The sequence below is a fragment of the Ictidomys tridecemlineatus genome, chromosome 1 (assembly GCF_052094955.1).
Source record: "Ictidomys tridecemlineatus isolate mIctTri1 chromosome 1, mIctTri1.hap1, whole genome shotgun sequence".
NCBI lineage: Eukaryota > Metazoa > Chordata > Mammalia > Rodentia > Sciuridae > Ictidomys > Ictidomys tridecemlineatus.
The window spans coordinates 58,559,367-58,585,073 of record NC_135477.1 but is presented as its reverse complement, the minus strand read 5'-3'; the positions used below and the strand labels follow the sequence as shown (position 1 = coordinate 58,585,073).

Below are 25,707 nucleotides of genomic sequence, written 5' to 3'. Positions count from 1 at the left end.
AAAACTGACTACAGAAGAGCTTTGCTGGTCTTTTAATGCAGAAGCTCATGCAGAAAGCTCCTGTTTTCAAACCAATTAGCAATACCGATGAGCTAGCAAGTCCTGTGCCATTTATGGGGTGGGGGAAGGGTAGAAGTCAAATAATCTGTGTTTTTAAGTGTTTCTGAGAAATGAAGACCTCCAGGGCAGAGAGAGAGAGGGCGGATCAGGAAATAGCTATGCAAATCACATGCCAATGAAATTACTAAAACTTTGATCAGGGGCATTAACAATGCTCCAGCATTCACAAGTATGAAACAGGAGTGAGTAAGACTGGGCATGTTTTGGAAGAGATTACAAGAGTGTTTACTTACATGGTTTGTTGAGCAGTCAATGAAGTCCATGGCTGTTTTGGACTTAAACTGCCCAAGCAGTCCAGGTATGACAAATGTGGTAATACATTCCACTCTCATGAGTGGCTCTTGGGGATCTCAATGATTTTGACCAAGAGCCAAAATGACTGGACTTTATATAAAAAGTCCCCACCACCACCCTCTTTCTAACAACCTAAGTGCTCACCCTTTGGGGAGGTAAAACTGGGACCTAGAAATCTGTGACAGCATAGTTCATTGGAAATGCTAAATTGTAGTTAGCGACACAAGCAATGTGGGGTAATGGTTTGGGCTAAAGCAAACTTGGAAACTCAAAGCCCAGATTTTCATAGAGCCCATGACATCCAGTGTGATCTACCTGATAAACTGGAGAACATCTATCAGCGGTTGGTAGTTGTTCTGGGCTGTGTGGTCTTGGTGGCATTTGGAAGTGAGGGCATTTAAATCTGTCTCTAGCATCTTGGCTCACAACTCCAGACACATCTTTTCAAAGCCTTTATTTGGGGGTGGGGGGAGGAATAAAGGAAACCGTCAGAACAATTACCAAATAACCACTCTGACTGCCCTGTTTTGCTATGTCCATTGCTTGAAATTCATTATTTAAAGTTTGGTTGTCCTATAAGATCAAGTTGTTCTTGTTAATGGCCCTGTGTGTTTGTATCTCAAACAATACAACTGCTTCTTAAGTATTTCTGTTGGGTGTGGAAGAGTGTTTATAAGAAAACTGAATAAAAGTAAAAATTGTGTTTTATGAATTTGCAGAAAGATTTAACCAATTAAATGGACATTGAGTACTGACAGGCACTCCATGGAATAAAACTGTGGATTTGAAATAAAATTTTCAGATATCATTTATGAATTCTTAAGTTAAAGTGTTGGCTTTAGTAAAAGCCAAAATGAAGACTGAGAGTTTTTGGTTTCTGTTTTTTTCCCCCAAGTATTTGAAAACTGAAATTCTGTAAGAGATTATCTGTGAAATGCCTTTCTTTTATTACACCCATAAATTTTAGGAGTGGCTTTGATCAAGCATTCTGCCATTCTTGGTTTCTAAATCTTTTACTCATACGTTAATAACTTTAAAAACATTCATCCTATTTTTGTTGTAGTGAAAGAGGAAGTTTCTAAATAGTCAAAAGGGAAACATTGAAAATAGAACAAAGTAAATGGTAACTAAATTAGTTTTTTTTTTTTTTTCCTTCTTCCAGAAAGGGCAATGCTCCATGCTGGAACTTGCCAGAGTATTTTAAGATTATTGTCTATAAAGAAAATCTACCAGAGAATTATGATCCTCAACAGAAAGGCATTACAGAAATGCAAAGTATTATCAGGAACACAGACTATACATAGACCAATGTTTGTCAGAATCTAATACTTCAATCAGTAGAGTTTTTTTTTTTTCTTTTCTGACTTGTGTATAAAATATACACATAGGTGCACATGCGCAAGCACACACGCACAACTTGCAAATTAAATGAGTTAACGCTCTGTCAGCTTCCTGTAGACATTGACCCTGGGGGTCAAACTCTTAGGAAAATTACCCCTGGTTTTCCATTCCCAGTTCCCAGTCCCCGCCAACCCGCAGTCTCACAAAGAATTTCTCGAGAGAATATGTAGCTGCATTGGCAACAAAAATCCTCTCTGCAAAATGGGAAGAGAGAGTTGCTAACTGATGAGTCAATCCAGCTTTTATAGCAGTTTATCTTCATGGTATTTCCAAGAGCATAAATGCTATAAAAAGAGAGGGGGTGGGGGGAGAAAGAGAGAGATGGCCACGACAGGAAGAACACAGTAGAAAAAAACAGGAACATTTAAGCCAAAAGCAATTTACTTTGCCCGTAACTGGTTACATTTCCTTTGTTTTATTATTATTATTGTTACAAGAGTTGAGACTGAGATGAAAGTTTCCCACACCTGCACTGCCCGAACACACAACTTGTCTGAACTTGTTTTGCTCTGTCCTTGAGAAAATAACTATAATTCATTAATATTAGAAAATATTGAAAATAAAAATAAAGAAGAAGAAAGAAAACAGCACAAAAATGAATTAGATGTCAGAGTAGCCTGGATGGCTGGAGGTGGTTTGGTTCTCTGGGGATTAACACCCCTGACTTCGCAAAGGTGAATACTTGTGAATTTCTTATCACTGAGTAAGAGGAAGAGATGAGCAATTGGAGAAAATAATTCTTTTTAAACCACAGAGATCTTTTCACTGATTAAGCAGAAGAGCCACAGGCCCACTGTAAAGGGGTAGTGTGCATGGGACTCTGGCAAAGTTTTAGTGGCTTTCCTGAAGTCCTGTCACCCACTGCTAAGTCTAAGACTAGACTGAGGGGACCCTGTTCTCTGTCAAGTCAATGGGATGCAAAGTGCTTGCTGGGATGGGCATTGTGCAGTATTTGAGAGTATTTTTATGCTTACTGGTGACAGCCACCTCAAGTTAATATGAATACCTCATTATGAGACAGAGTGAGTATGTGTGTCTATTAGAATCTGCTTCAAGCAGAGGCTCTGGATAAAGTCCAGTTGCCTGGGTTGGAATTCCACTATCAATAACCATTTGCATGACCTGAGACAAGTAATTTCATCTCTGCCTCAGTTTCTTGATCTGTAACACAGGGATAAGAATTTGCACCTCCCTCATTGGTTTGTCGTAAATTTTGAATAAGTTATTGCACATAAAGCATCCTGAACAGTAACAAGCACACAGCAAGTATGAAGTATTAGCTACTTTGGTTATGGGTATGTAATATTTAAAATATTCATACAAAAAGCACTTACTGAACTCTATGATAGGGCAGGGCAGGGAATTATTTATGCACAGAAGTACAAGTAGCTGTGCATTTATTGCTTTGCACTGTTAATTGTTTAAAGAACTGACAGGAACCAAGTGTGTACCAGGGAGTGTACCACTGGCTCTGCAGAACTTTGTGAATAGAGATTAGTCCAACCTAAAGCACCAAAGCTGCTACAATTCTGGACTCTTAGACTCTTGGCTCTCTCATATGTATATAGTCCTTGGCTTTCAAGAAGAGGGTAGATATGGGTCCATCCAGGGTGACTGGAAGGAGTGGAGCTGTTTCTTAAGTAAATAAATAAAAATTCAGAGCCCACCCTGCCCTTGGCCACCATCACATCATGGTGTATTGACTTTGAACCACTGGCCTAGCAAATGATTTGTTTTACTGCTCCCAAGGAGAAAAAGATGAAGTCTGGAAACCAGAAATTCCTCTATCCTCAAAAGCCAGCCCCTCAATCCCAAAGTTTCAGCTGAGGTCTTTTGAATCCCAAAAGTCTTCTTTTTGTATTTTGGGGATTCTTGCCTAATATTTACTGCTCCTCTGCTCCTAGGACATTGAACATTTGTGGTCTTCATTTGTTCATTGCATGTAGGACAAGGTTATGACCTTACCAAGATGCCAAACACAATGGCTCAACAGTTATCAGGAGCCACAGACCTGAGGCCTCCTATCCCAATTCACCGTGCAACCTCAAGTCATTGGCTTGTGTTCTATGAGCATCAGCACAAGTCATAAAGGTGAATGCAGTTTGACCAGTGTCCAGAATCCCAAGTATACCACATGGTCAGGTTGGCCAGCCCAGTTCATGAGGTTGCAAAGAATATGTGGCCATCTTTATTTTCATTAGTCACTTGTTCATTCCATAAATTTGTTACGTAATGCCACCCCCTGAGTGTTGTGCTGGGGCAGATGAGAGCTGAATGGATACGATCCTGCCCTTAAGGCCAGTCCACTATAATTATAAGCCAAAAAGCACAGCTTGAGCACATGAAATTTGGTGATATGTTCCATAAGAGAAGGATAGCAAAAGAGAGGGGAGGCTTAAAGACAGAGTTGAGTTCGAGCCTTGAGATACTAGTGAGAATTACTAAATAGTACCTGAGATACACAAGTACTTGTCCTATTAGGAACCAAAGGTTTTTGCTCTTAATCAAATTCCATTTAGAGTTTCAGTTTATGTGACCAGAATATTTGGTGCTAGTCTGTTCTAAATTTGTAATTCTCAGAATCTGCTGGGGAAGGACTTGTGCTTCTCTGGGTTCTGAAAACAGCTCAAAGAATGGAGAAAATAGACTCAGTTGGGGGATGACTTCTTGTGGGTTCCTGGAACCTTTGCCTTTGGTATTTAAAATGGCATGTTCAATGCAAGTTATCTTTTTCAAAAAGGCCTTTGGGATTTGAAAGCTTTTCTGGAAATAAATGCCTTTTAGGTTTTAAGTGCTTTTCACCAAAATGCTGGGAGGGGAAGATGATAGTAACAAGTCTTAGAACAGAGGTGATATTGTTCTGGGACTTCTGATGAAATGTCTCAGACCTGCTCCCCCCAGCCGACCCTGCCCCCCCCCCGACCCCCCCTCCTTTCCAGTTCTGTTTGTTTCTGTCAAGTTTTTCTGCTGGGCTATTATTTTGATAAGGGACATGAAAGTACATCCTTTCCTGGGGGTCATTAAAGTCTTAACACTTGGGTCACTTGTGGAAACACTTCTGTGCTACACAAAAGTCTTCTCAACAACATAGCCCCCACCCTGGCTCCGGGCTGTGGACCGTGTCAGATTCATGGAACGTGGCATCACGCTGCAGTCAGAGGAGCAAGAGGTCAGGATCCACAAAACAGGCCGGATGAAATCACCAGCCCCGAGAGCGGGGAGGTGGAGAGAGCAGAGCCCTCCCTGCCAGTCTGGCAGCTCCAGCAAAGTGCTCAGAGCTCATCCCACACACTCGGTGCTAGTCACTGCCGAGTGTTTACATGAGTAATGGAGCTGCCGGGGGAGGGGAGTTGTAAGCAGAGACCGAGCCTCGCGGGGAGCATTCACAGGGAGGCTGACACACACGGAGTAGAGACTTCAGGGATGTGGCCGGGGAGCAGTCACATGCTGTAGCTTTCATGAACACAGACATCAATCAGGCAGATGTTTGTCGACTGGAATGGGTAATCTCTACTTTCTCTTTGCTTGATTTTGTTTGGGAGCTTGTTTACCTTTGATAATTCCGGGCTGGCTTTCTGGGATGGACTTTCAGACCAATGTTTAGAGGAATGAGATGCAAGCTGGGACTGGGAAAGGGGACCTGAGCCCCGAAACCACTTTGGGAACTTTTTGTTTTTGTTTTGTTTTTCTCTCTTGATTGACAAGGCAGCTAGCTCTCTCCTCTCTCTCTCTGCCTTGCTGAGCTTCACAGCAAAAACTGATAACCGCAGCAGAAAAATGAAATTAAAGGGATGAATGTGTCTGTAAAATGAGTACCATGTAAAATATCCTAAAACCACGGGTTAAGCTGCTTGTCATAAGTGAGATTTAACAACAGTGAAGAGGGTTTCGCGTTGTTCAGATTGGACATTGTCATGAAAGTGTCCGGTACCTTGAAAGGTCTGAAAGAAGTGGCCGGGATTGAATTCATGAGTTTGGAATTGTTCAAGGGCAGTTTGGTTAGTTGGTTGGTTTTAATTTTGCTGGACTTGAGTGACTGATGAAATCAAATGTGAAAGCTGCTGCCGGACAGTCCTAGCACTCCATAAACAGCAGCCTCCCCCGCCCCACTACTTTTTGTACAGATCTTAAAAGGGACCAAGCTCAACATCAAGGATGAAATAGAACTGATTTATATCTTGTCTATGGCTTTTAAATAGTGTAACCCCAGTGGAATCAAGTTAACCCCAGCATAATCTTTGGGATTTATTTTAAATAACCCTCTAGGTCTTCATGAAAAAAATGTATTGAGAAAGAAAAGAGAACATGCTGATTTAAATGTATCTCCCAGATTTATTGAGATTTGAAACATGCTGGTCATGATGTTATTAGTAAATACACATAAAAATACTTTCCAGTTTGTTATTGTAAAAGACTCCATAGCTTGTGCTCTTTCCTTCTCTCTCTCTCTCTCTCTCTCTCTCTCTCTCTCTCTCTCTCTCTCTCTCTCTCTCTCTCTCTCTCTCTTACTCTGTATGATAATTTGAGAAAATGTTCATGTCTCCAAACACTTTCGAAGAGAGATGTTTTCAAGTGTTAGATTACTATGATACATAATGTGCTGGCATTATCACTTAGGTTTCAAAGGAAAACAAGACACAAAACCAAATACACAAAATGATCTTGAAGCCCAGTTCAGGGTTATCTTTCAGCCTCAAATGCTTCTTTTCTAACCGTGGGGAAGGGTATTTTTCTTATCATCATCATTTAGTCTTCATTTTATTTATATTAATTAGACATAGTCAAGTGTAATCACTTAGCTTTGGGAAATGTACAGAGGGGGATAGTCTACCCAACTGCAGCCCTCCAGAGAGAGAAGTATCTAATGAGAGTTGGCTGCCACAGATATGTACATTTCTCTGAACAATTAGAGGATATCACTGCTATAAGATTTGTCTTTACTGAGGAAAGCCATGCCAATGAAAATGTATATCAATTATTCTCCGTTTGTTTTCAGCGCCAAATCTTAAAGGCAGACCACGCAAAAAGAAACCGTGCCCACAAAGAAGAGACTCATTCAGTGGAGCTAAGGATTCCAACAATAATTCCGATGGTAAAGCTGTTGCCAAGGTATGATCATTCACTCCGTGGCATTCACTTTGATGCATTTTTTTTTCATTTTTCTCTTCATCTTTCTGCTCTTGTGCCTTGGTGGCAGTTTTCAATTCAGAATCGGACTTTGGTATTCAGAGCTTTTGAAAGCACTGTGCATGTCTGTTCCTGCCACCTCCCTTCCCTGGTGTCTGGGGGTGGTGGGAGGCAGGCATTTTGATTTGTCAACAGAAAGGCTTCCCACCTCCCAGTTTGGCCTGTTGGATAAAGGACAGATGATTAAGCACCCACGTCACTGAGGCTGAGATTTCATAGTAGGTGACACAATGACATAGTTTACTCTGCTCGAATCAAAAATAGACCAGCTGAACCATCCTCTTTCTGAAAGTGTTCATCTAAATATGTTTCAGAGATTAGCAGAGGATGAAATTAGAAATGGCTAGAATTAATCTTTTTAGTTATGTACTTTTCAAAGTCACCTCTAATTCACATTAGAATAAAATTAAAGATACACGGTAAAATATTTATATGTATACATATTCTCATATATCTACTTCTACGTTTTTAAAAATCTCTGTTAATGAAGAAAGTCTCAATTCCAGGCCCCCTTAGGCCCAGACCATTTTGTGTAAGCATTAATTAGAATCTTTATAGTGTGCACCTTTAGTATTTAGCACCACGAAAGGTGAAAATTCATGTCATATTTTTAGATTTATCTTTTTGACTTTTGTGGGATTGGGTCAGATTTCCATGTTCCGGTCATTGGTTTGTGTGTGGGTGTTGTTTCTGAGCCAAAGACAGCAATAATCCATTTGCGACCTGAATTGAATACCAGATTTGAACTGACAGCACATTTCCAGATGCAAGAACTAAACTTTTGAAAATGGGAGCATTTGGATGATTGGTGAATTTGGAAGATTTTGCTGTAGGAAAAGAAAAAAATGAATTCTGTGTTGACATTCTACTATTTATCTCTCATGTACTCCACCCCTTTCTGGGTGTAATGAAGTAAGCCCTAGACATTCACATTCCATAAATCTTATCTTCGCATATGATTGTTTCATCAAGAAGTTCTGAAGACTTCTTGGGTAGGATTTCTTCATGCTTTTATGATTCTAAAGGGTTAAAAAGAGCCCAGTAAGTAGAAATGTGCCGTTACCAATTGACCTTCTGTTAGTGAGTGCACAAGGATACCACAAAGGGCATTTTCTTGTGAGCTGGTCAGGGCCCTAGAGCTCCTACCTAGGGCTTTGGTTCTCATGGTCTTGAAGGATATCAGCCGGAATAGTTTATCCTTGTGATATGAACATGATATAGTTTGCAAGTTCCTGCAGATTCTGCATATTGGAACAAGAAGGGTTTAGATCTGTCACATTCAGCAGAGTGGGTACTGCCCATGCCTGGTGTTGGTGCTGATCCACGCCTGAAGAGTGACATCATGTGTTTACTCCAGCATATATTGTGCCTGAATCCAACAGGATGAAGCTACTTCCCTAGTGCTTTGGAGTTACTATCAAGTATGCCTCTGGGGATTTTCTAAAACTCATACAATTGATCTGAAAGAACACTGCTTCCAAAGTTCCTCTCTACAGAAGGCAGCTTGGACTCACACACAGGCTCACAAAACTGAGGAAGACAGGAGCCTGCTCTAAGGATGGGTCCTATTAGATGTCCACTGACTTATTCTCATTAGGAGGGATGGAAGTCAAGCCTGAGTTTTCTAAGTGACACCTTCTCCCCACCTGGTACCAGTGCTGCCATTCAGAATTTTTACAAGGGACACATAACCCATCAGTTGTTCATGTGCTGGGTGAATGTCATGCAGCATTCAGCTCCTGGGGACTGGCCAAATGGCTTGGCTCCTTTTGGTGTCTTGGATTAGAGTCCTGCCTTGGTCATTTCCAGTGGGTCTGCAAAACCACTTCAACTCGCTGAGGAAGATTGATAGGTGTGAAGTGTGGTGAGCTCGTCTGTTAGTACCTGTCTAAAAAACCCTCCAGAGTGAACAAGCCATATCTGGGACCAGGAGAGCTATTAAAATGGCACTTGTTTCTTAAAGTGGTCTTTTCCCATGAAATGCTATCGTAGAGAGTATAAGCTGTGACCATCTCTTCATTTGCTGAACTGGAAGGAATATGTTAGGCGACCATGAGCTGTTTGACTTTAAGGGCTGTGTGACTCTTCTTTATTTTTATTTTTTTAAAAAAGTGCCTCAAACAGACCTTTCCTAACTATGGATAAGTACCAGCTTCCTTCAGCTCCACACAGCAAAGCTCCTAGAGTGGGACCCTCTGGGTTTGTGTTCATGTCTGGTAATTTGCCTGTCACTATCAAAAGGTTGCAGTCTCTTCAAGGAGTACATGATGGCAGCTTTGCAAGACCCTGTTTTCCCAGGGAGAGAGAATTTTATGACTTCTCAAAGACAGCAAAAGTCACATGGGGAGAGAGCTACCAGTTCTCTGAAGACATTCGGTTTAAATCCTGTCTTTTTTCTGGGATCATTTTAAAGCAGCAGATCTGCAGCCCTGTCTTGTTCTTAGAGCAATCTGCTCTAGATAAAACTTGGCCTAAGTTGCTAATGAAAGATCTATATTGATAGAAGGCAAATATTTCCCTATACCTTTCAAGCATTTTCCAAAGACCAGAAGTGTGTAACAGGTGGTTTACATTCAAAAGGGAACACAGAGAAGGACACGATGGTGTGCAATATTTACTTTTATTTCAATCACAAACATACTCTGATATTTCACAAATGCAATACTTCCGTTATTTTCAATACTTTTCAAGTCATTTGCATCTCAGAACTATCCCCAGGGATTATCCTTGCTTCACCAAGGAATAAACTGAGAGTCACCCGGCAAATCAGTGGCCAAACCAAGATTAGAACTCTAGCTTGTTTACTACTAGTTCAGCGTATCTTGCTGCCCCAGTTAAAGACTAGATTAGTTATAACTCAATCCCGTGGAAGGATGTGGTTAATATCAAATAGGTGGTGGTTCATTGAAAACATTAAATGTTGATTCTCTAATTAGTACTTCCTCAATCACTTTGGAAACCCCAGAGCGCTTAGTGAACGCAACAGGTGTACAGTGTTCAGGTCAGGAAAAACAAATCTAGTAATTAACTGTCACTATCAAAAGGCTGGGCTTTCTCAAGGTCAAAATGAAGACTAGCTCATGTTTCCATTCCACCTGCACTGCAATAATTCAGTAGATTAAAATACTGAGAATGTGTTGGATAAATGTAGAAAAAAAAAAGTGTAGAAAAGAACTTGGTCCTACCCAGAAACAGAATAATACCTTAAACTTATATAAACTAAAAAATAAATAAATAAAAATAAAAAGTATTGAGCTAGTGGCAGCCGGGAAGCCACTGTTGGCTTATTTGCTTCTCGCTGATAGCTGGTCTCCTTGGGTGCAGCATGCTGGGGCACCCACTGAGATCAGGATGCAGTTCACTAGGCAGCACCCTGACTTCACTGGGAGCCTGTGCTGTGAAGCAAGGGGTGGGAATTATTTTGGACCTGGTTACTGCACCCTGGTGGGTTTTCCTTCTGTTTCTGGGTGTTTTTACACAGGTGAGGCACAACGTTAAACAGCTCTCTAGACACTGAAGAGCAAACTTCATAGTCCCTAAGCAGTGGTGCTTTTGACCTAATAATAGAGATAATCTGTTCGTTACCCCTGCAGATTTAAGTCTCAGCCTGTTTTACCCACAGTCCTTAGTTCTACTCTTACTATACCAGACTCGAGTTTAGAGCTCTCTCTATACCAGAGCTCTAAGCCCACTCATCTACCCCGCACCAGCCATTTGACAAGACCCATGACCACTCTTAGTCTCAGTTTTTCTCCACTGTAAAATGGAGCTGGATATCTCCTTTTTTCAATTCTTATGGACACGAGGGTAGGCTCTCTGAAGCCATCGCCTTGTATCTAGCTCATCGTGGGTGCTCAGTTGATGTAGGGTTTCCTTCTCTTGGCTTTATGTACAATAGAAAGAATGAAGCTCTTTTATGATTTGAAAACCACCTAGTCTTGTGTTTTATGTCTCACTTGAAAAATCACATTTCTAAGTGGTAAGTTTTGTAATGCCTAGTAATAAGATTTACTTTTTTAGTTAAAAAGTTCATTTTGACTGCAGATTTTTAACATTTTTATTAAGAGTGTCGGTAAAGCATAGTGTATTAAAACCACAAACCCTAGAGTTCGACCCTAAAGGCAGAGTTCAGTTCCAAACTTACCACTTGTGAATTTGTGCATATTCGTATAAACTTGTACATGTTACTCATTCTATCTGTACCTCAGTTTCCACTTTCGTAATTTGAGAATAAGAACCTACCTCACCAGGGACTGTGAGCATGAAATGAAATAATTAACATCTAAACACCTCTTATGATAGACCCTGGCCACCTCATAAACACTCCAAAAGGGCTGAAAGGCAATACAGATTAAAACTAGAGTGATTTTATGAGCCATCAAATAATAAATTTCATCAGAACTTTGGACCCAACAACCTAGAATTTGGCATTGAAAGATGATGACGGCATAAAGTTTCACAGGATGTTTGCCTTCATATAATACCACAAAGTACCAAAGTATGAGAAGATTATAAGTAAAACTTCTCCATGGGAAAAAAAAACTGTTTTAATCTCATTTCCACAGCCCCTTAAAAATTAAAACCTTATCTAGAGGCCCCGCTGAAAGAGTTGCACACGAAGTTTTATTTTTCCAGGACCAGTCTAACAACATCAAACTAATGTGTTCACTTGAGAGAATAAGCAATAAAGAAAACCCTCGCAGAAGATGCTCCTCTTTAATACATAAGCTTGGTCTTTTATGTTCTTAGTGCTTGGAAGGAGAATCTGCAGGGAAAGAAAAAGGGTTCAGAAATCTGAAATGGAGAACACTGTAGAATCTGTGGGGCATTTTTATTCATAACATTTCCTCAGCACTTGCCCTCTTCCTGCCCGATGTTAGATATGGAGATGTAAAGAATATTGGAATGTACACATTCCCCATGGGCGCACTTGAACTCCAAGTCTGACCCTTTGTACTTCCCCCTTTTACAATTAAAATAGCTCAGCAACTTAGCGTTATATTTAACAACCATCAAAGGCCTCTTGTAGAACATGGCAGCTAGGAGGGAACATTAGGTTAGCAGCTCCACATGCCGAGCTCCATATCCGCCTGTAGTGTGGAAGCAAGAACATCTGGAGCGCTTACCGCCATTTATTTCTTAATCATGGAGCTTTTCACTCACTCTTCTTGAGTTTTTAGCTGACCTCGACTCTGTCTTTTGTGGCCAGTGAACATCTTCTATTATAGTCTCAGAGCCTACTGAAAAGCAAGAAGTCCTCATTAAAGAGTGGGGTCTTTTGTTTCCTACTCAGGGTGTATTCAGGCGTCACCCTTAGGTGACAGAAAGAAGAGACCTGGCTGGCTTTCTTGTTACCAGTATGGGCTGGCATTGGCTTGTTTTTCCAGGTTGTTGGCAGGAATAGCAACAAGATAAGTTTACCAAACTTGTCATTCATTTTGATACTAAGTGTAACAAACTGGGAGAATTTATTTAAAAAGCAAAGTTTGTTCAAGGACACTGATAATATACCTTAGGGGGGGGAAAAGATGTGTCAAGAAGCAGACAAAAAGGTTCATACAAACACTATTTCTGGCTTCAGCATACTTGTAAAGAGTCTAAAAGAAACTGGTGTAGTTAAGCAGACTACAGGCCACTGGCCACCTGTTTCTGTCAGTTAAGTTTTATTGGAACATAGCCACACCCGTTCATCTACACGTTGCTCTTAGCCTAGAACAGAGTCATTCCAACAGAGACCACAGGGCCCCAAACTCTAGGATATTTAACATGTGGCCCTTTACAAATTGACCATCCCCTGATCCTAGGATAGTTCCCATGTGATGATACTTCTGAAAAGCCATTTCAGGGCTAGAGTAATTTACTGGTTCGTCCTTCCCACTCAGGGTAGTGTCACCAGCCAGGTCTTTGTAAACCCTCAAGTGCTGTGCCTGATTTGATATGGTGTATTTTCTGTTTTCCAGGTGAAATGTGAGGCCAGATCAGCCTTGACCAAGCCGAAGAATAACCATAATAATTGTAAAAAAGTCTCCAATGAAGAAAAACCAAAGCTGGCCATTGGTGAAGAGTGCAGGGCAGATGAACAGGCCTTCTTGGTGGCACTTTATAAGTACATGAAAGAAAGGAAAACACCAATAGAACGAATACCCTATTTAGGTTTTAAACAGAGTAAGTATACTGGTTTTCATTTCTGAAACATCAAAATTGCTCAAATTCTTTGAAATGGGGGAAAAAGAAGTTCTGGTTTTTTTTGTTTTGGGGGTATTTTTTTTTCTTCTTTACTTGGAATTATGTTGAAATCCAAATCTGGGGATGGTGTTCTCTGTTTATACTAAATCTCCAAATTGTCCCAGCCAAGAATTTTTTTCCCTGCCTCTTTCCGCTACATTGTTCCCTTCTGGGACAGTTGCAGTGAGATATTTATAGGTTTGAATCCACTGATTATGACTGGAAATAGACATGTTGAAAGTTTTCTCATTTTCTGTTTTGTCAATCTTGAGTGCCTGTAACGCCTTTCTTGTGAGATAATAATATGACGTAGCTTTATCAGGCCAGATGTTGCCTGTGAAAAAAGACAGCATTTGAAAGGAAGACATTTAAAGATGGACAAAACAACCACAAAGAGAAAACACATTTCCTATGCCCCCCAGTTTGTTAAAAAATAATAAAAACAGGACTTCAGGGGAGACAAGAAATATATAGATTTGAACAGAGGTCCCAGTTTTGAATAACTTCGAAATGTACATCTAAGCATTGTTGTGTACAAGTAGACCAGGGAACTCAGAGCCTAGCAAAATTCCATATCAAAAGAGAAGAAATCCTGGTGTTGCCCTGAGTTCACCACTGAATATATATTTTGCCTCTGTCTGGATTTAGTGGTGCACAAAGCAATGAGCCTCTGGCTTGAAATAGTATTTTCTCTAAACGCATCTTCCTAGATTAAAACCATGTGTCATTTTGATGAAGAATGTCAAACCTGTATGTTTTACATAACAATTTACATACCTAATAGCAATTGGCACTGATTGCAAGAGAACACTCACAGCCATTATAAACTTATATAACTACGAATGATTACAATGTTTGTCTGAAAACTGGTTGCTTGAAATAGAAGTAAAATTAATGTACTATGAACAGCTTTGTTGCATTATGCATTGGTTCAGATTAAATCAAGGCCGAGGCAGGGCTCTTGATAGCTTTGAAATAGTGCAAGGTTCAATGAGGCTTTGCGAACACGTTGTGTCAAAGAGCCTTTTTTTTTTTTTAATTTTCATTTTATTCATTTCCCTTACCACAGAATAACTAGAAGTTCAATTTTTTCCCTCTTATAAATAAAAGAATCAAATCTGTAGCAGTCACATTCCATGGTATTTGCTACAAATGAAACAAGGTTGCTGGCAGTTGGGCATAATTGTTTAACAGTATAAATGTATAGAAATCCTACAAAGAGAATCTGGAAAAAAAACCATATTAGCAACATCACACAGGCAAATTAGGGGATTAAGTGAGCTCATGACTCAGTTGTTCTGTGAATGAACACCTTCCTTTCCTTTGACCTATGGTAAGGTGGTTGCCTCCCACATGAATTACTTGTTTTCTTTGTCGTTTATTGCAAGGGACCACGTACTTATGAAATACATGTGGTCTGAGCCTTTAATATAGTGTTGCCATCAGACAGTCTTAATATTAGGAAGGTAATCATATATTAAAGTGGCTGTAATTTATTGATCCCAGAAAGGTCTTATCTGAGGGAAGCATTACTTATTACTGTTTAGTCAATGGCTTCTTTCTAAAGGCTAAGCAAGACCAACCCCAATTTTGAAATCCTGGCACATTTTCCCAAGGTCACTCTAATTCAACTTTTTTTTTTTTTTCTCTACTGATGGCAACAGAACTAAAATTGTGTTGTTCTTTATCCTGAAACCAGAACCTCTCTGTAGTTTTTTTGACTGTTTCTTAAGAAATATTTTAAGTGGTATAATAGATTCTGTTGTTGAATGCCCTTTGGCAAAATATTTCCTAAGAATTTAGCTCTCTGGGGTACATTAGTATTTCTTTTTTTTTTTTTCTCTTTCTCATTGAAAAACAAAACAAAATGTTTTAATTGACATTTCTTGGAATTATGTTAATGCAATGCTTATCTAAATACTTATTGTCCCTCTAACAGTTAACCTTTGGACTATGTTTCAAGCTGCTCAAAAACTGGGAGGATATGAAACAGTAAGTGTTTAAGCAACTTAAATGAAAATAATTTTGCAATCTAACTTTCCCCCTCTCTTTGGCCAAAATGGAGAAAATGCAAAAGCAAACCATCATTGACTGCCTTTTCAAATGGCTCTACACTTTTGGGGGTTTATTGGGCTGCTTTTGGAAACAGTCCCAATTAGTTCCAGGTTTGGCAAAATTGTAAACTTGTCGTAAAAACTACAAGTGGAAAACATATGTAACTCTCCCCTGTCAGGGAAATTAGTTGGGTCTGTAATTTTTTCCCATGTTGAGAAAGGGCTATTATTGTACAACAAGCCAAGATTGCATAAAAGAAATTTCCCTTGGCAACATACCTGACATCTGTTCATGTCTAATATGGGAAATGTATTAAAGGCTTTCAAAAGTAATCAGGATTGGCCATTAAGGAATAGAATGCAGCAGAATCTCCTTTCGTTCTAGGGCAAAGAAGCTTTATTAGACAAGGGTCAGTGCTGCATAAACAGGAAGTTATCAAACTTATTCAGAACAGGCTCTGACACTCTTTATCAGCTAATTCCAACTGACAGGAATGGGTTATTTTTAGCCCACGGGAAAATTTGATGGCCACGGATTTTTACAGCATGTATTCTGAACCAATAAAATGTTAGAGCAACAAACTAAGATTAAGATCTTGAAATAAGAAAAAAAAAAAGCTGCATGAATATAGCACACAGAGATGACATCTGTAATAAAATCAATTGACATAGGAAGATGTCGTCACTGGAAATATTTTCTCCTCCACACAATGATCAGATTAAGTTGTGTCGTTTCTTCTGCAATTGAGTAAGAAATTATTTTTTTCTTTCCTTAAGAAGTAATCTGGTATATCTCTGTACCATAGGAAAATGACAGTAAGAGACAGAGTTAAGAAAATGAAATTTATTTTAGCCCAAACACAACAACCAGTGTTTCTTGCCAGATAAAGTATATTGTTCCATAAACTAATATCATGTTTTGATGTTGGAGGCTTGGGATGGGAAAAGATGGCAAACATTATGTGATTCAGATAACCTGGTATTTACTATAGAGATATCTGCTATGAACCCTGACTAGAAATTCTTTGATATGATTATATGTATATATAAAATATTTATTTGATATATGGGTATATATGTGGTTTTTATAAGGAAATACAATACTCACATGAACTGTATATAAAATGTGCATTTCATACACTTGAATTTACTTGAAATATTTGTTTTACCAAGTACCCTGTGTAAAAATAAATACAATAATTTTCACTTGATTGAGTCTATTGATAGGACCAGAATATAGATTCCTTGTCACTGTAGCTCATAGTTTTCCAAAGTCTTAATTATAGCTTTCATCCATGTGAAAATGATGATAACTTAGTAGTCAACCTCACAGCCTAGACTTTTAAGTCTAAATCTAAATATTAAGAATAAGAGAACACATTTTTATGAACCATGATTGCACATAGTTACATGATATTGCACAACATTATGAAATGTCTTTAAAAAGAAAACTCAGGAACTTTTTGTTATTCACTGATAGGAAGAGTGCCAGCACATTTCTCAGAATCAATTTTTCCTGCTTTTGTATCTTCTGTATCTTTACAAAGATATATTTTTTCCCCCCATGAGACAGCAAGTTGGTGTAGAATGTACAGAAGAAACTTCTGATAAGTTTCAGGGCATTTGTGGAATCTTTCAACAAATAATATTTATTCTTTCGTTGAATGAATGAATGACTGTAGGATGAGCAGATCACTTGATCACATATTTACAGAATACTTGGTGTGTACAAGGCTTGTATTAGACACTGTGGGAAAAGCAAAATATCTAGGCCTATGGTTCTCGTCCCTTAAGTTACCATTCATAAGAAACAATAAATAAAAGAAGAGGTGGAAAAAGATCAGTGCTCTGTAGAGGTAAAGCAGTTCCCCTGTGGGGCTGGGGAAGGAAGGCTTGATGGCTCTGATGACATTTGAGCAGATTGGTGGTGGTGGAGGGGGGATGAAAGAGATTTAGAGATAAACAGCCATGGCTTTCCAGAAAGTGAGAATGAATTAAATGATAGTGGCAATGGCAACCCCTAGAGTTACTCAGTGGACTGTGGAAAGTGGGGAGCATAGAAGGTTGCCACCTCCCATCTCTGGGGATAAGAGTAGCTCTTCTCTCTGTGGGCGGCAGGGGGGTGGGGAGCTCACTTTCACAAGTGGAAATTTATGCTGCTTTTAGGCTGATAAAGGAAGGGCAGAGAGGTCTTCTTGCATCTGTTGATTCTCAGTTGCCTTCATCTTAGATGATCCTTATGCCAATTTGCATATTGGGAGATGACATAGTCTGATCCCCTTGATTGAGGTGGGAGAAGATAGAGGTCCAGATTACAGATTGGTATCTTCCCTCTGGCTGGTTATGAACAGTTTTGTTTGTTTGGTACTGAGCCACATCCACAGCCCCTTTTTAATTTTATATATTGAGACAGGGTCTCAATAAGTTGCTCAGGTTCTCACTAAATTGCTGGGGCTGTCTTTGAACCTGTGATCCTCCTGCCTCAGCCTCCTGAGCCACTGGGATTACAGGCAAGCACTGCCATGCCCAGCAATGAACAAAATTTTTAAAGAAATTCCTCCCTATTTCCTTTCCAGTTTCCTTCCTTCATTGATGCTTCATGCTACCTGTTAGCCCTATAGGCATGTAAATTCAACACTGCCATTCTACATCTAAGCTTCCATAACTTCTATGTTTAGAATATAGTTTTCTCTTGGCATTTTTTGTTTGGTTGGTTGGCTTTTGTTTTGTTTATTTGTTTTGTTATTGCAGATTGAACCCAGAAGTGCTTAACCACTGAGCCACATCTGCTGCCCTTTTTTCTTTCTTTTTCATTTTTATTTATTTATTTATTTATTTATTTATTTATTTTATATTTTGACCAGGGTCTCTCTAAGTTGCTTAGGGCCTTGCTAAGTTGATGATGCTGTCTTTGAACTTGAGATCCTCCTGCCTCAGCCTCCCAACCGACCAGGATTACAGACATCTTGGCATATATTTTTTTAAATATTTTATGTTGTATATGGACACAATAACTTTATTTTGTTTACTTAGTTTTTTTTATGTGGTGCTGGGGATCAAACCCAGTGCCTCATGCATGCTAGGCAAGAACTGTACCACTGAGCCATAACCCCAACCTATTGGCATGTTTTGACCAGTAAAAATCTGAGAAAACTTAATTTTGAAGTCAGTCTAGGAAATGTACAATAATATGCAGAGTCTGAGAATCTTCCACAGCACCTAGCTTCAAAATGGGACCCCCATCTAAGCTAAATATCAAAGATCAGACATTTGACTTTATACATGTAAACATGCTAGAATATTAACATTTTCACAGCTCAGGAGCAGCACCAAGTTTCAGATGAGTATTTTTCCATTCTGTAAAGTGGTGGTCAAAGTTCAACTTAGAGCCATTGCACTCGGAATAAGGGAAGGTGTAGCACTCTCATGTTATGTGTCTTTCTTGAACTGACGATTGTGCAAAAAAGGCTTCTTGCTCTGTTCTAGTTCATATCCTCATTTTACAAATGAGGACGCTGGGGCACAGGAAGATGAAATGAATTGCATGGTGTCATCGTGTCATTCTTCAGTCTCTGACTTGCTGAGAATTTTGAGCACAATGGTCTCAACCTCCATAGCATCACTGAGAGGAAAGACATTTATAAATGACCGTTTCTTGTGCCTTCCATTCCTAATGTATCTAAAATGTTTTCTACATGTTTGGGGCCATGTCTTGGAAAGAGGGTCTAATAACTTGCTTTTGTTAACACCATCCTTCAGTCCATTCAAACTTGAGCTTTACCAGATGGATGAGTTACTAGCTGAGATTTTTTTTTTTTGTCTGATTCTTGGGGAAAGCATATGAATTAAGGAGATGGGTCAAGAAATCTTGATAGTGTAAATATTCAGTAATAATCACAAAGTGCAAGTTTAAAATTTGTAGATGTATTACTTCTGCTGTTAACTTGTGATTGGATAAAGACATCTTTCTGGAATTCCTTCTGATTATAAAAAGAGGCCATCTTAATTGGCTTGTTTTTGTTTGTGGTTATAAACTATTCCAAACCTTCTGGTTTGAATTGTGGATTATGGATTATTTCATTTCAGTCCTTCACAACCCTCAAATTGAATTTAAAAAAAAAAAAGAGGAGCAGAAGTTTTATTTTAAGCCTTTATGGCATTTGACTAATGACTATATACAATCCCCTAGCCTCCTCTGCTTTTGCTGGAAATGTATAAAGTGTCACTTCATTTTTAGGTTTAGAGATCATAAATGCATTGAACAGATTTGATTTTCTAAAAAACAATATTCTGGCATTTTGATTGGTTGGCAGTGAGGATTCTTCCTCTGCAGTCATCTATCCACCTTTTCCTCCCAAACATTAGAGAATGGATCACCTACAATTGAAGAGGCAGAACTGGCGAGCTATAGAAACCTTCACCTCAGTGTCTGGGGAAGCAGTTAATGCTGGAAGAGTAGCTTGGGATATTACCAGGATACAGCATATGGAGAGTGGTTTGCTAAAGCAATTTCCATTTTGCTAACCATTTGATGGCAAGCCAGACACAATATTTGGAGCGAAGATAGAGTAGGGAAATGGGTATTGAAGAAATCTTACCCTGGAGGCGGGAGGGTGACACTTGGTGGTACCTTCTTAGAGTGTTGGTGAACAACCTCTTTGCTTCCCACCAGTGAGACAGGACCATGATTTTTCATCTGGAAGAAGTCACTTGTCTTCTTGCTGGAAGGATTAGGCTTTGACATCAAATTCTGGCTTTGACATCATTTTCAAGACATCCTCTGAATCTAACCTTAGTTTTCTGGACAGACAAAGCCTCTGGCTTAATTCAGAGTTCTCGAGGCCAAAGATGATGTCATGTAGTTTTGAAAGGCTCCAGTTCCTGGAGTACTACCAGGAAAAAAAAGTCATCTTCCTTGAATTCAGTTTGCTCTCAAGGTGTCCTGAGAAAGAGACTGTTTCTCAGAGCAGCCTGGGCAACACTGTATGCAAGCTTCTTTGACTTCATATTTCCTATGCATTCTCAAGCCATTAGAAGAGCTGGAGTCCAAATGATTTCTGATTGCTGTTTCCTCACCGGGCCACAAAAATATCAGCATTATTTCCTTCCCTAATCTTCAAAGAGAGAAATCAAGGCTCTAAGAGTCTTGGGTTAACATAGTAGTTGTCTACAATTTTTTTTTAAGTGGCAGAATATTTTCATCAAATAAAATTTTGGAAGGAATAGCTTCTTCCCATTCATTAGACCTGCTCTTGACCAGGATCAGCAAGCAGTGTGGAGAGTTAGTTTCAGGCCACCTTTAAAACACCACCTGTGTTCTAAAGACCAGTATGAAAACCACTACATTTATAAGCAGTGAAAATTTTATGAACATAATAGTCATGGAGTGCTTTTCATAGAGTTCCCTAGATCCTGCCTACACTAGTGAAGAAGTAACTTTCAAGTGTCTTCAAAGTGAGATTAGAGTCATGTGAACCTAGATTGGTTTATTTTACCTGGGCGTGGTCTGCTCAGTTTTTCATCCTGCTTGGGTTAATTGTGTGGAATTATGCTTCTTGCTAAATTATGAACCCTTGAAAGCAGTAACATTCTTTTTTTTTTTTTTTTTGGTAGCAGGGATTGAATCCAGAAGCACTTAACCACTGACCCACATCCCCAGCCCTTTTTAATATTTTATTTAGAGACAGGGTCTCACTTAGTTCCTTAGGGCCTTGCTGAGTTGCTGAGGCTGGCTTTGAACTTGCAATCCTGCTTCAGCTCTCCAAGCCTCTGGGATTATATGTGTGTGCCACTGGACCTAGTGAAACATCCCTTTTTTCCGTGGTCTCCTCACCCTCTACCTTCCATCCTCCTCCACACCTCTTTGTAACCTCTCTGTAACCCAACAGGGTCCCCTAAAATAGTAAGCGATAGTAGATGGTGATGTCATGAATCCCTGTCATCCAAGTGAAGACCTTGAAATAGGGATGGGGGGAGCATAATCCAAGAGAAATAACTGCTTGGATGAATCTGGCCATTTTCTTTGGGAAATGAAAAGCTAGACATTCTCTTAAGAACTTAATATAATAAAAGATCAGATTGAAACATAAAATAACCAGGAGGCCTGAAGTTTGGTGAGAGAATTGATCAAACTAGCCTCGATCAGATTTCCCAGCTGGCTGGGGTTGGGGGCTAGACAGCAAGAGACAGACATTGGTTTTACCCCAGGTGGGTTTTTAAAGCTAATGCACCCCCAGAGAAGACATTGGACAACAGAATAAAAACCCCAAGCAAATTCATAATTAAGGTCGATGGCAGATTTATGGGAGGTTAAGGGATGGGTCAGGAGAGTCTCCTGCCCTTTCCCCTCTCCTTATTGTTTTTTGAGATTCCTGGTGGGTTCGGACAGTGGAAGGAGTTTAGATATTTCTTACTTTAGAGACCATGGTCATTGCTTGAATAGAGAGTACACTGGGAGACACAAAAAGAAAAAAAAAAAAAAAGATCCGTGTGCTCAAGAGAACTGTGTGCTTAAAAAGCATTTAGCTGTTGGGAAGGGCACATTTTATGACTTTGCTGTGGAAAGAAAATATCTCAAAATGGTCTGATTCACGCAGGCTGTCCACTGGAATTCAGTGAGCAGAAAGACCACTTTCTCCAAGATTTAGCCCTGTCTTCACTCCAGATAAAGCCTCCCTCCTAAAAACTGTATTGAAACACCAGAACCTGTTAGCCAGGGGGCTAACATAGACCCCAAGCTGGCTGAACATGGCTTATTAACACACAGTGCCGCTTCAAGCTGCCACGTTTTCAAACCTAGCGTGAGGTCTCCTTTTCTCCCTTTCGATAATTCTTTATTTATTCTTAAAGCAGGACTTGTCATTTTTAGGATAGCAAGAGTCTGGTAGGGTAATTCCTTGTCTAAATGGTATATTGTGGGAGGGAGACAAGGCCAGTGTGCATGCATTCAATGTCCCTATGAGCAGTGGGTTCTCTTGTTTGTCATCTTTTTCACGACCTGTGTTATTTTGTTTGTATATTCCTTAGTTTGTTTTGGGTATCCCCAACTAGAATGTAGTCACCTCCAGTGTCGGGTCTGTTTTTCATTATTGCACCCAACTACTAACATAAGACCAAAAAAATGGAAGATATTTGGTAAATTGTTGGTGAATGAATGAATGGGCAAGTGGAAAGATTCTCATATAATTGGAACTTCTCTGGGTCTCAGTGATCATAATGCAGACCCTCTTATCCTAACTGGAGACGTAATTAGTCACAGTAGAAGGAACCATAGTTTGTCTTCCTAGTTGACAGTGCACCTTTTGACTCATGCTGACCTGTTAGTGGTATTTCCCCACAGAGGAAAACCAAAAGCTCTAAATGTTGAGAACTGATAGTAAAAGTTGTGTTTTCCATAGTCATCTGCTGCATTTTATGGCAAAGGCCCCAGAGTCCTGTGTTACCACATTACCACAAGACTGGGCTGTTCATCAGGTCATTCTGGTGAGGCGTCTTTGATGTTTTAGAAATAAATTTGAGTCTTCTCTTGGGACTATGAGGCAACCAACCATATGAGTCTGGATTTTGCCACTATGCTGCTGTGTGTCCTTGGGCAAGTTATGCAAGCCCTGAGTCTCATCTTCTTTATCTGTGAAGGAGATTCCAACAACCTATCTCATAGGCTAAGAGAAGATTAAATGATAGGAAGCAAGAATCATTTATACCATATAAAGTGCTGTACATAAGAAATATAAGAATGAAGTGAAGGTTTCTTCTCAGTTGATTGCAGGGACACAGACACACCTAGGCTGCTCTCTGGCCCTGCTGTGCTTTCCTGGCCCTCGTACCTCTTGTGAGGGATGAGATGCTGGAGGTATATTTCAAGGGATCCCAGTATTCTCAGGGCTTTGAGGGATAGTGTAAACACCTGGGAGGAGATCATCTTCTTCCTTGATAGATGGCTCTAGAATAGATCAGCCCGAGATTGTATCATTGAAAGATTGGAGGGAGATTATAATTCAGTATATAATGATTTTCAAAATATATATATATATATTAGGTGTTTTAAAGGGGGTTTTGAAAACAATTAACTGAACCATAATATGGAGGATTTTATTTTCAGTTGTCTGTGCTAATAGATGTAAGATATGGTTCTGTTTAATGAGAACAGTTGGAACACATTGGTTTGAGAATACTTTTTGGGAAATGGAAGAATGAAAAACTAACCTTGTCTTTGAGATCCTGCTTGGATCTGTTGAGAAGAGATTATGGAAATGAAAGGGTTCTTTTTTATTTGAAATGGAAAAGGTACTATTTACCCTGTAACATCTCCCCATTCTTCTCCTTCAACTGCAATTACAGAGTCCCAGTTGCAAATTGAGATCCCCCCAGCCCCACTGCTGCCTTTTGCCCCTTGGTGAACTCTGCTGGTGCTGAGTACTCCTTGGGTATTTAAAAAAAAAAAAAAACTCCTGCCCTGATTGTACTAAATGCCACTGGCACCTTTGCATCTGTCCCCTACATATTCCAGTAGCACAGTTTTCCTGTAACCCTGTTTTGAAATGTTCACTAGGACCTAAAAACTTGCCCTGTCTTCCTAGTTTCAAGGAAACACTAGACTTGCTTGGATGTAGTAAGTGACATGGTTTCCCCAAAATAATCATTTGCCAGATCTTGCATCTGTTATTTTGTTAAAATCTTAATTTATGTACAAAAGTAAAATTCAAAAAAAAAAAAAACACAAGACCACAGTGTGTAGTTCAGTATATCAGTATATTTCAAGCTGTTTTATTCACCCAACTCAATAATACACATAGTGAGCATTCTAACTTTGGAATATGTTAGTTTACATAGGATTTGATCAATATCCCATACTCCTGACCTAAGTGAATAAAAATAAACAGCTTGTGACATATACAGTTTCAGATTTTGGTTTTGTTTTGGTGGTTAGAAGAGCTGGCATAAAAATATAGCCTGAAATAACTGTAAATTCCTCAACCGATTTGATCATTTTATTTAATCTACGTAGTCATTTTATTTATATTTTAAAGTAGGTAGCATATCACATGGTTCAAAAATCAGAAGATACAAAAGCATGTTTAGTAAAAAAAATCCTTTCTTTTTTTTAACCTGTGAACCTGGCCACCTGCCTTCACCAGCCTTAGGCAACCAGTATTAATTTTGATTCATTTAAGCTGATGAACTGAGATAAAGTTTGGTGGAAATGTGACTTTATTTTGATGATTTATCACAGGAGGGGAACAAACAACTACATGCATAGCCAGGGAGATGTCTTAGATGAAAACGCACGTGGGTGACAAAAATATAGAGCCATTTTTATTGTAAAGTGAGATCTTGCTATAAAACCACAAGTCTCCCCATATATTCACTTGGACTTCTCTGTTTCTGGGTTTCCAGAACAGTCTGTTCTATTCTGACTGTCACATATGTATTGAAGCCTGGCACTGTGACTCGCCGATGGTGCTAGATTGAATTTCTCATTGCCATTTTTTCAGATAACAGCCCGCCGTCAGTGGAAACATATTTATGATGAACTAGGTGGTAATCCTGGGAGCACCAGCGCCGCCACTTGCACCCGCAGACATTATGAAAGGTAAGGAACCATTTCTTGGAAAGTCTTTGCGAAATTAAAAGTGTGTTCATTGGAAGAAGCTCTGGTCAAAGATAAGACGGAGGAAGTCTAGAGTATCTTTTAGGAAACCATAAATATCCCTATGGTATTTGCTTTGCATCTTGCCCTGTGATTTTTAGAGAACATGGCTTTCTCTGGAGTTAAAATGAGATATTCTTTTAGTTTGGTTTTGTCCTATGACCACCTGTCTGGCAATGCCTTCTTCTCCCTTTACAAGCATAGATTACTCAGGATGTTTCCGGGGGGACATTTACCATGAAATATTTGCACTTCTGGAAAAAAAAATCTGCAATGTTACTATGATGTTGCTATGTAATTGAATTAACATTAAAAAGTAAGTGTTCTTAGGATAACTGCACTGGTCTCAGAGAAGGTCTGTTGTTTTTTCCCATCTTAGTATTTTTTTTTTCTTCTATGGCTTTGCCTTTGTCCCAAGAAATCTTCTTGCCAAACTCCATGCAACTTAGTTTTCTAACAATTTCTGCCTGTTTCAGAAGGGTGATGATAATGCAACCAGGAAGCAATGCAGGAGTTAGTAGCCTCCTGTAGGTTGTGTCTGCAAGAGTCTTTCCCCTTTGTGTTAGAACTGGGTTACCTACAATGTTGATGGCGGGTTTGCAAATTTGTGCATTATCTTGTTCTGTGCTTCAAGCTCCATTGATTTATTTTATACCAACTTTCTTAAAATTGGCACTTCCCAGAAGAAGTGCATTGATGGAGTGAACAACCTGCTTTCAAATTTAGACCCTGGGAGATCAAGTAGATGTGTGTGTGTGTGTGTGTGTGTGTGTGTGT

General features: G+C 39.4%; 1 protein-coding gene across 5 annotated transcripts in view; it reads left to right on the top strand.

Moving 5' to 3' along the window:
• Positions 1–25,707, top strand: part of Arid5b (AT-rich interaction domain 5B) — a 180,190-nt gene that overhangs the window by 130,157 nt on the left and 24,326 nt on the right. For 3 of the 5 annotated variants that reach the window (XM_005334310.5, XM_040273649.2, XM_040273647.2), the window contains 4 exons: positions 6,812–6,924; positions 12,963–13,167; positions 15,167–15,219; positions 24,776–24,873. In XM_005334310.5, coding sequence (XP_005334367.1) covers positions 6,812–6,924; positions 12,963–13,167; positions 15,167–15,219; positions 24,776–24,873 — 469 coding nt within the window. Of the gene's footprint in view, positions 1–5,033; positions 5,319–6,811; positions 6,925–12,962; positions 13,168–15,166; positions 15,220–24,775; positions 24,874–25,707 lie in introns of those variants that run through there. The other 2 variants (XM_013362415.4, XM_021732467.3) reach the window with 2 other exon arrangements.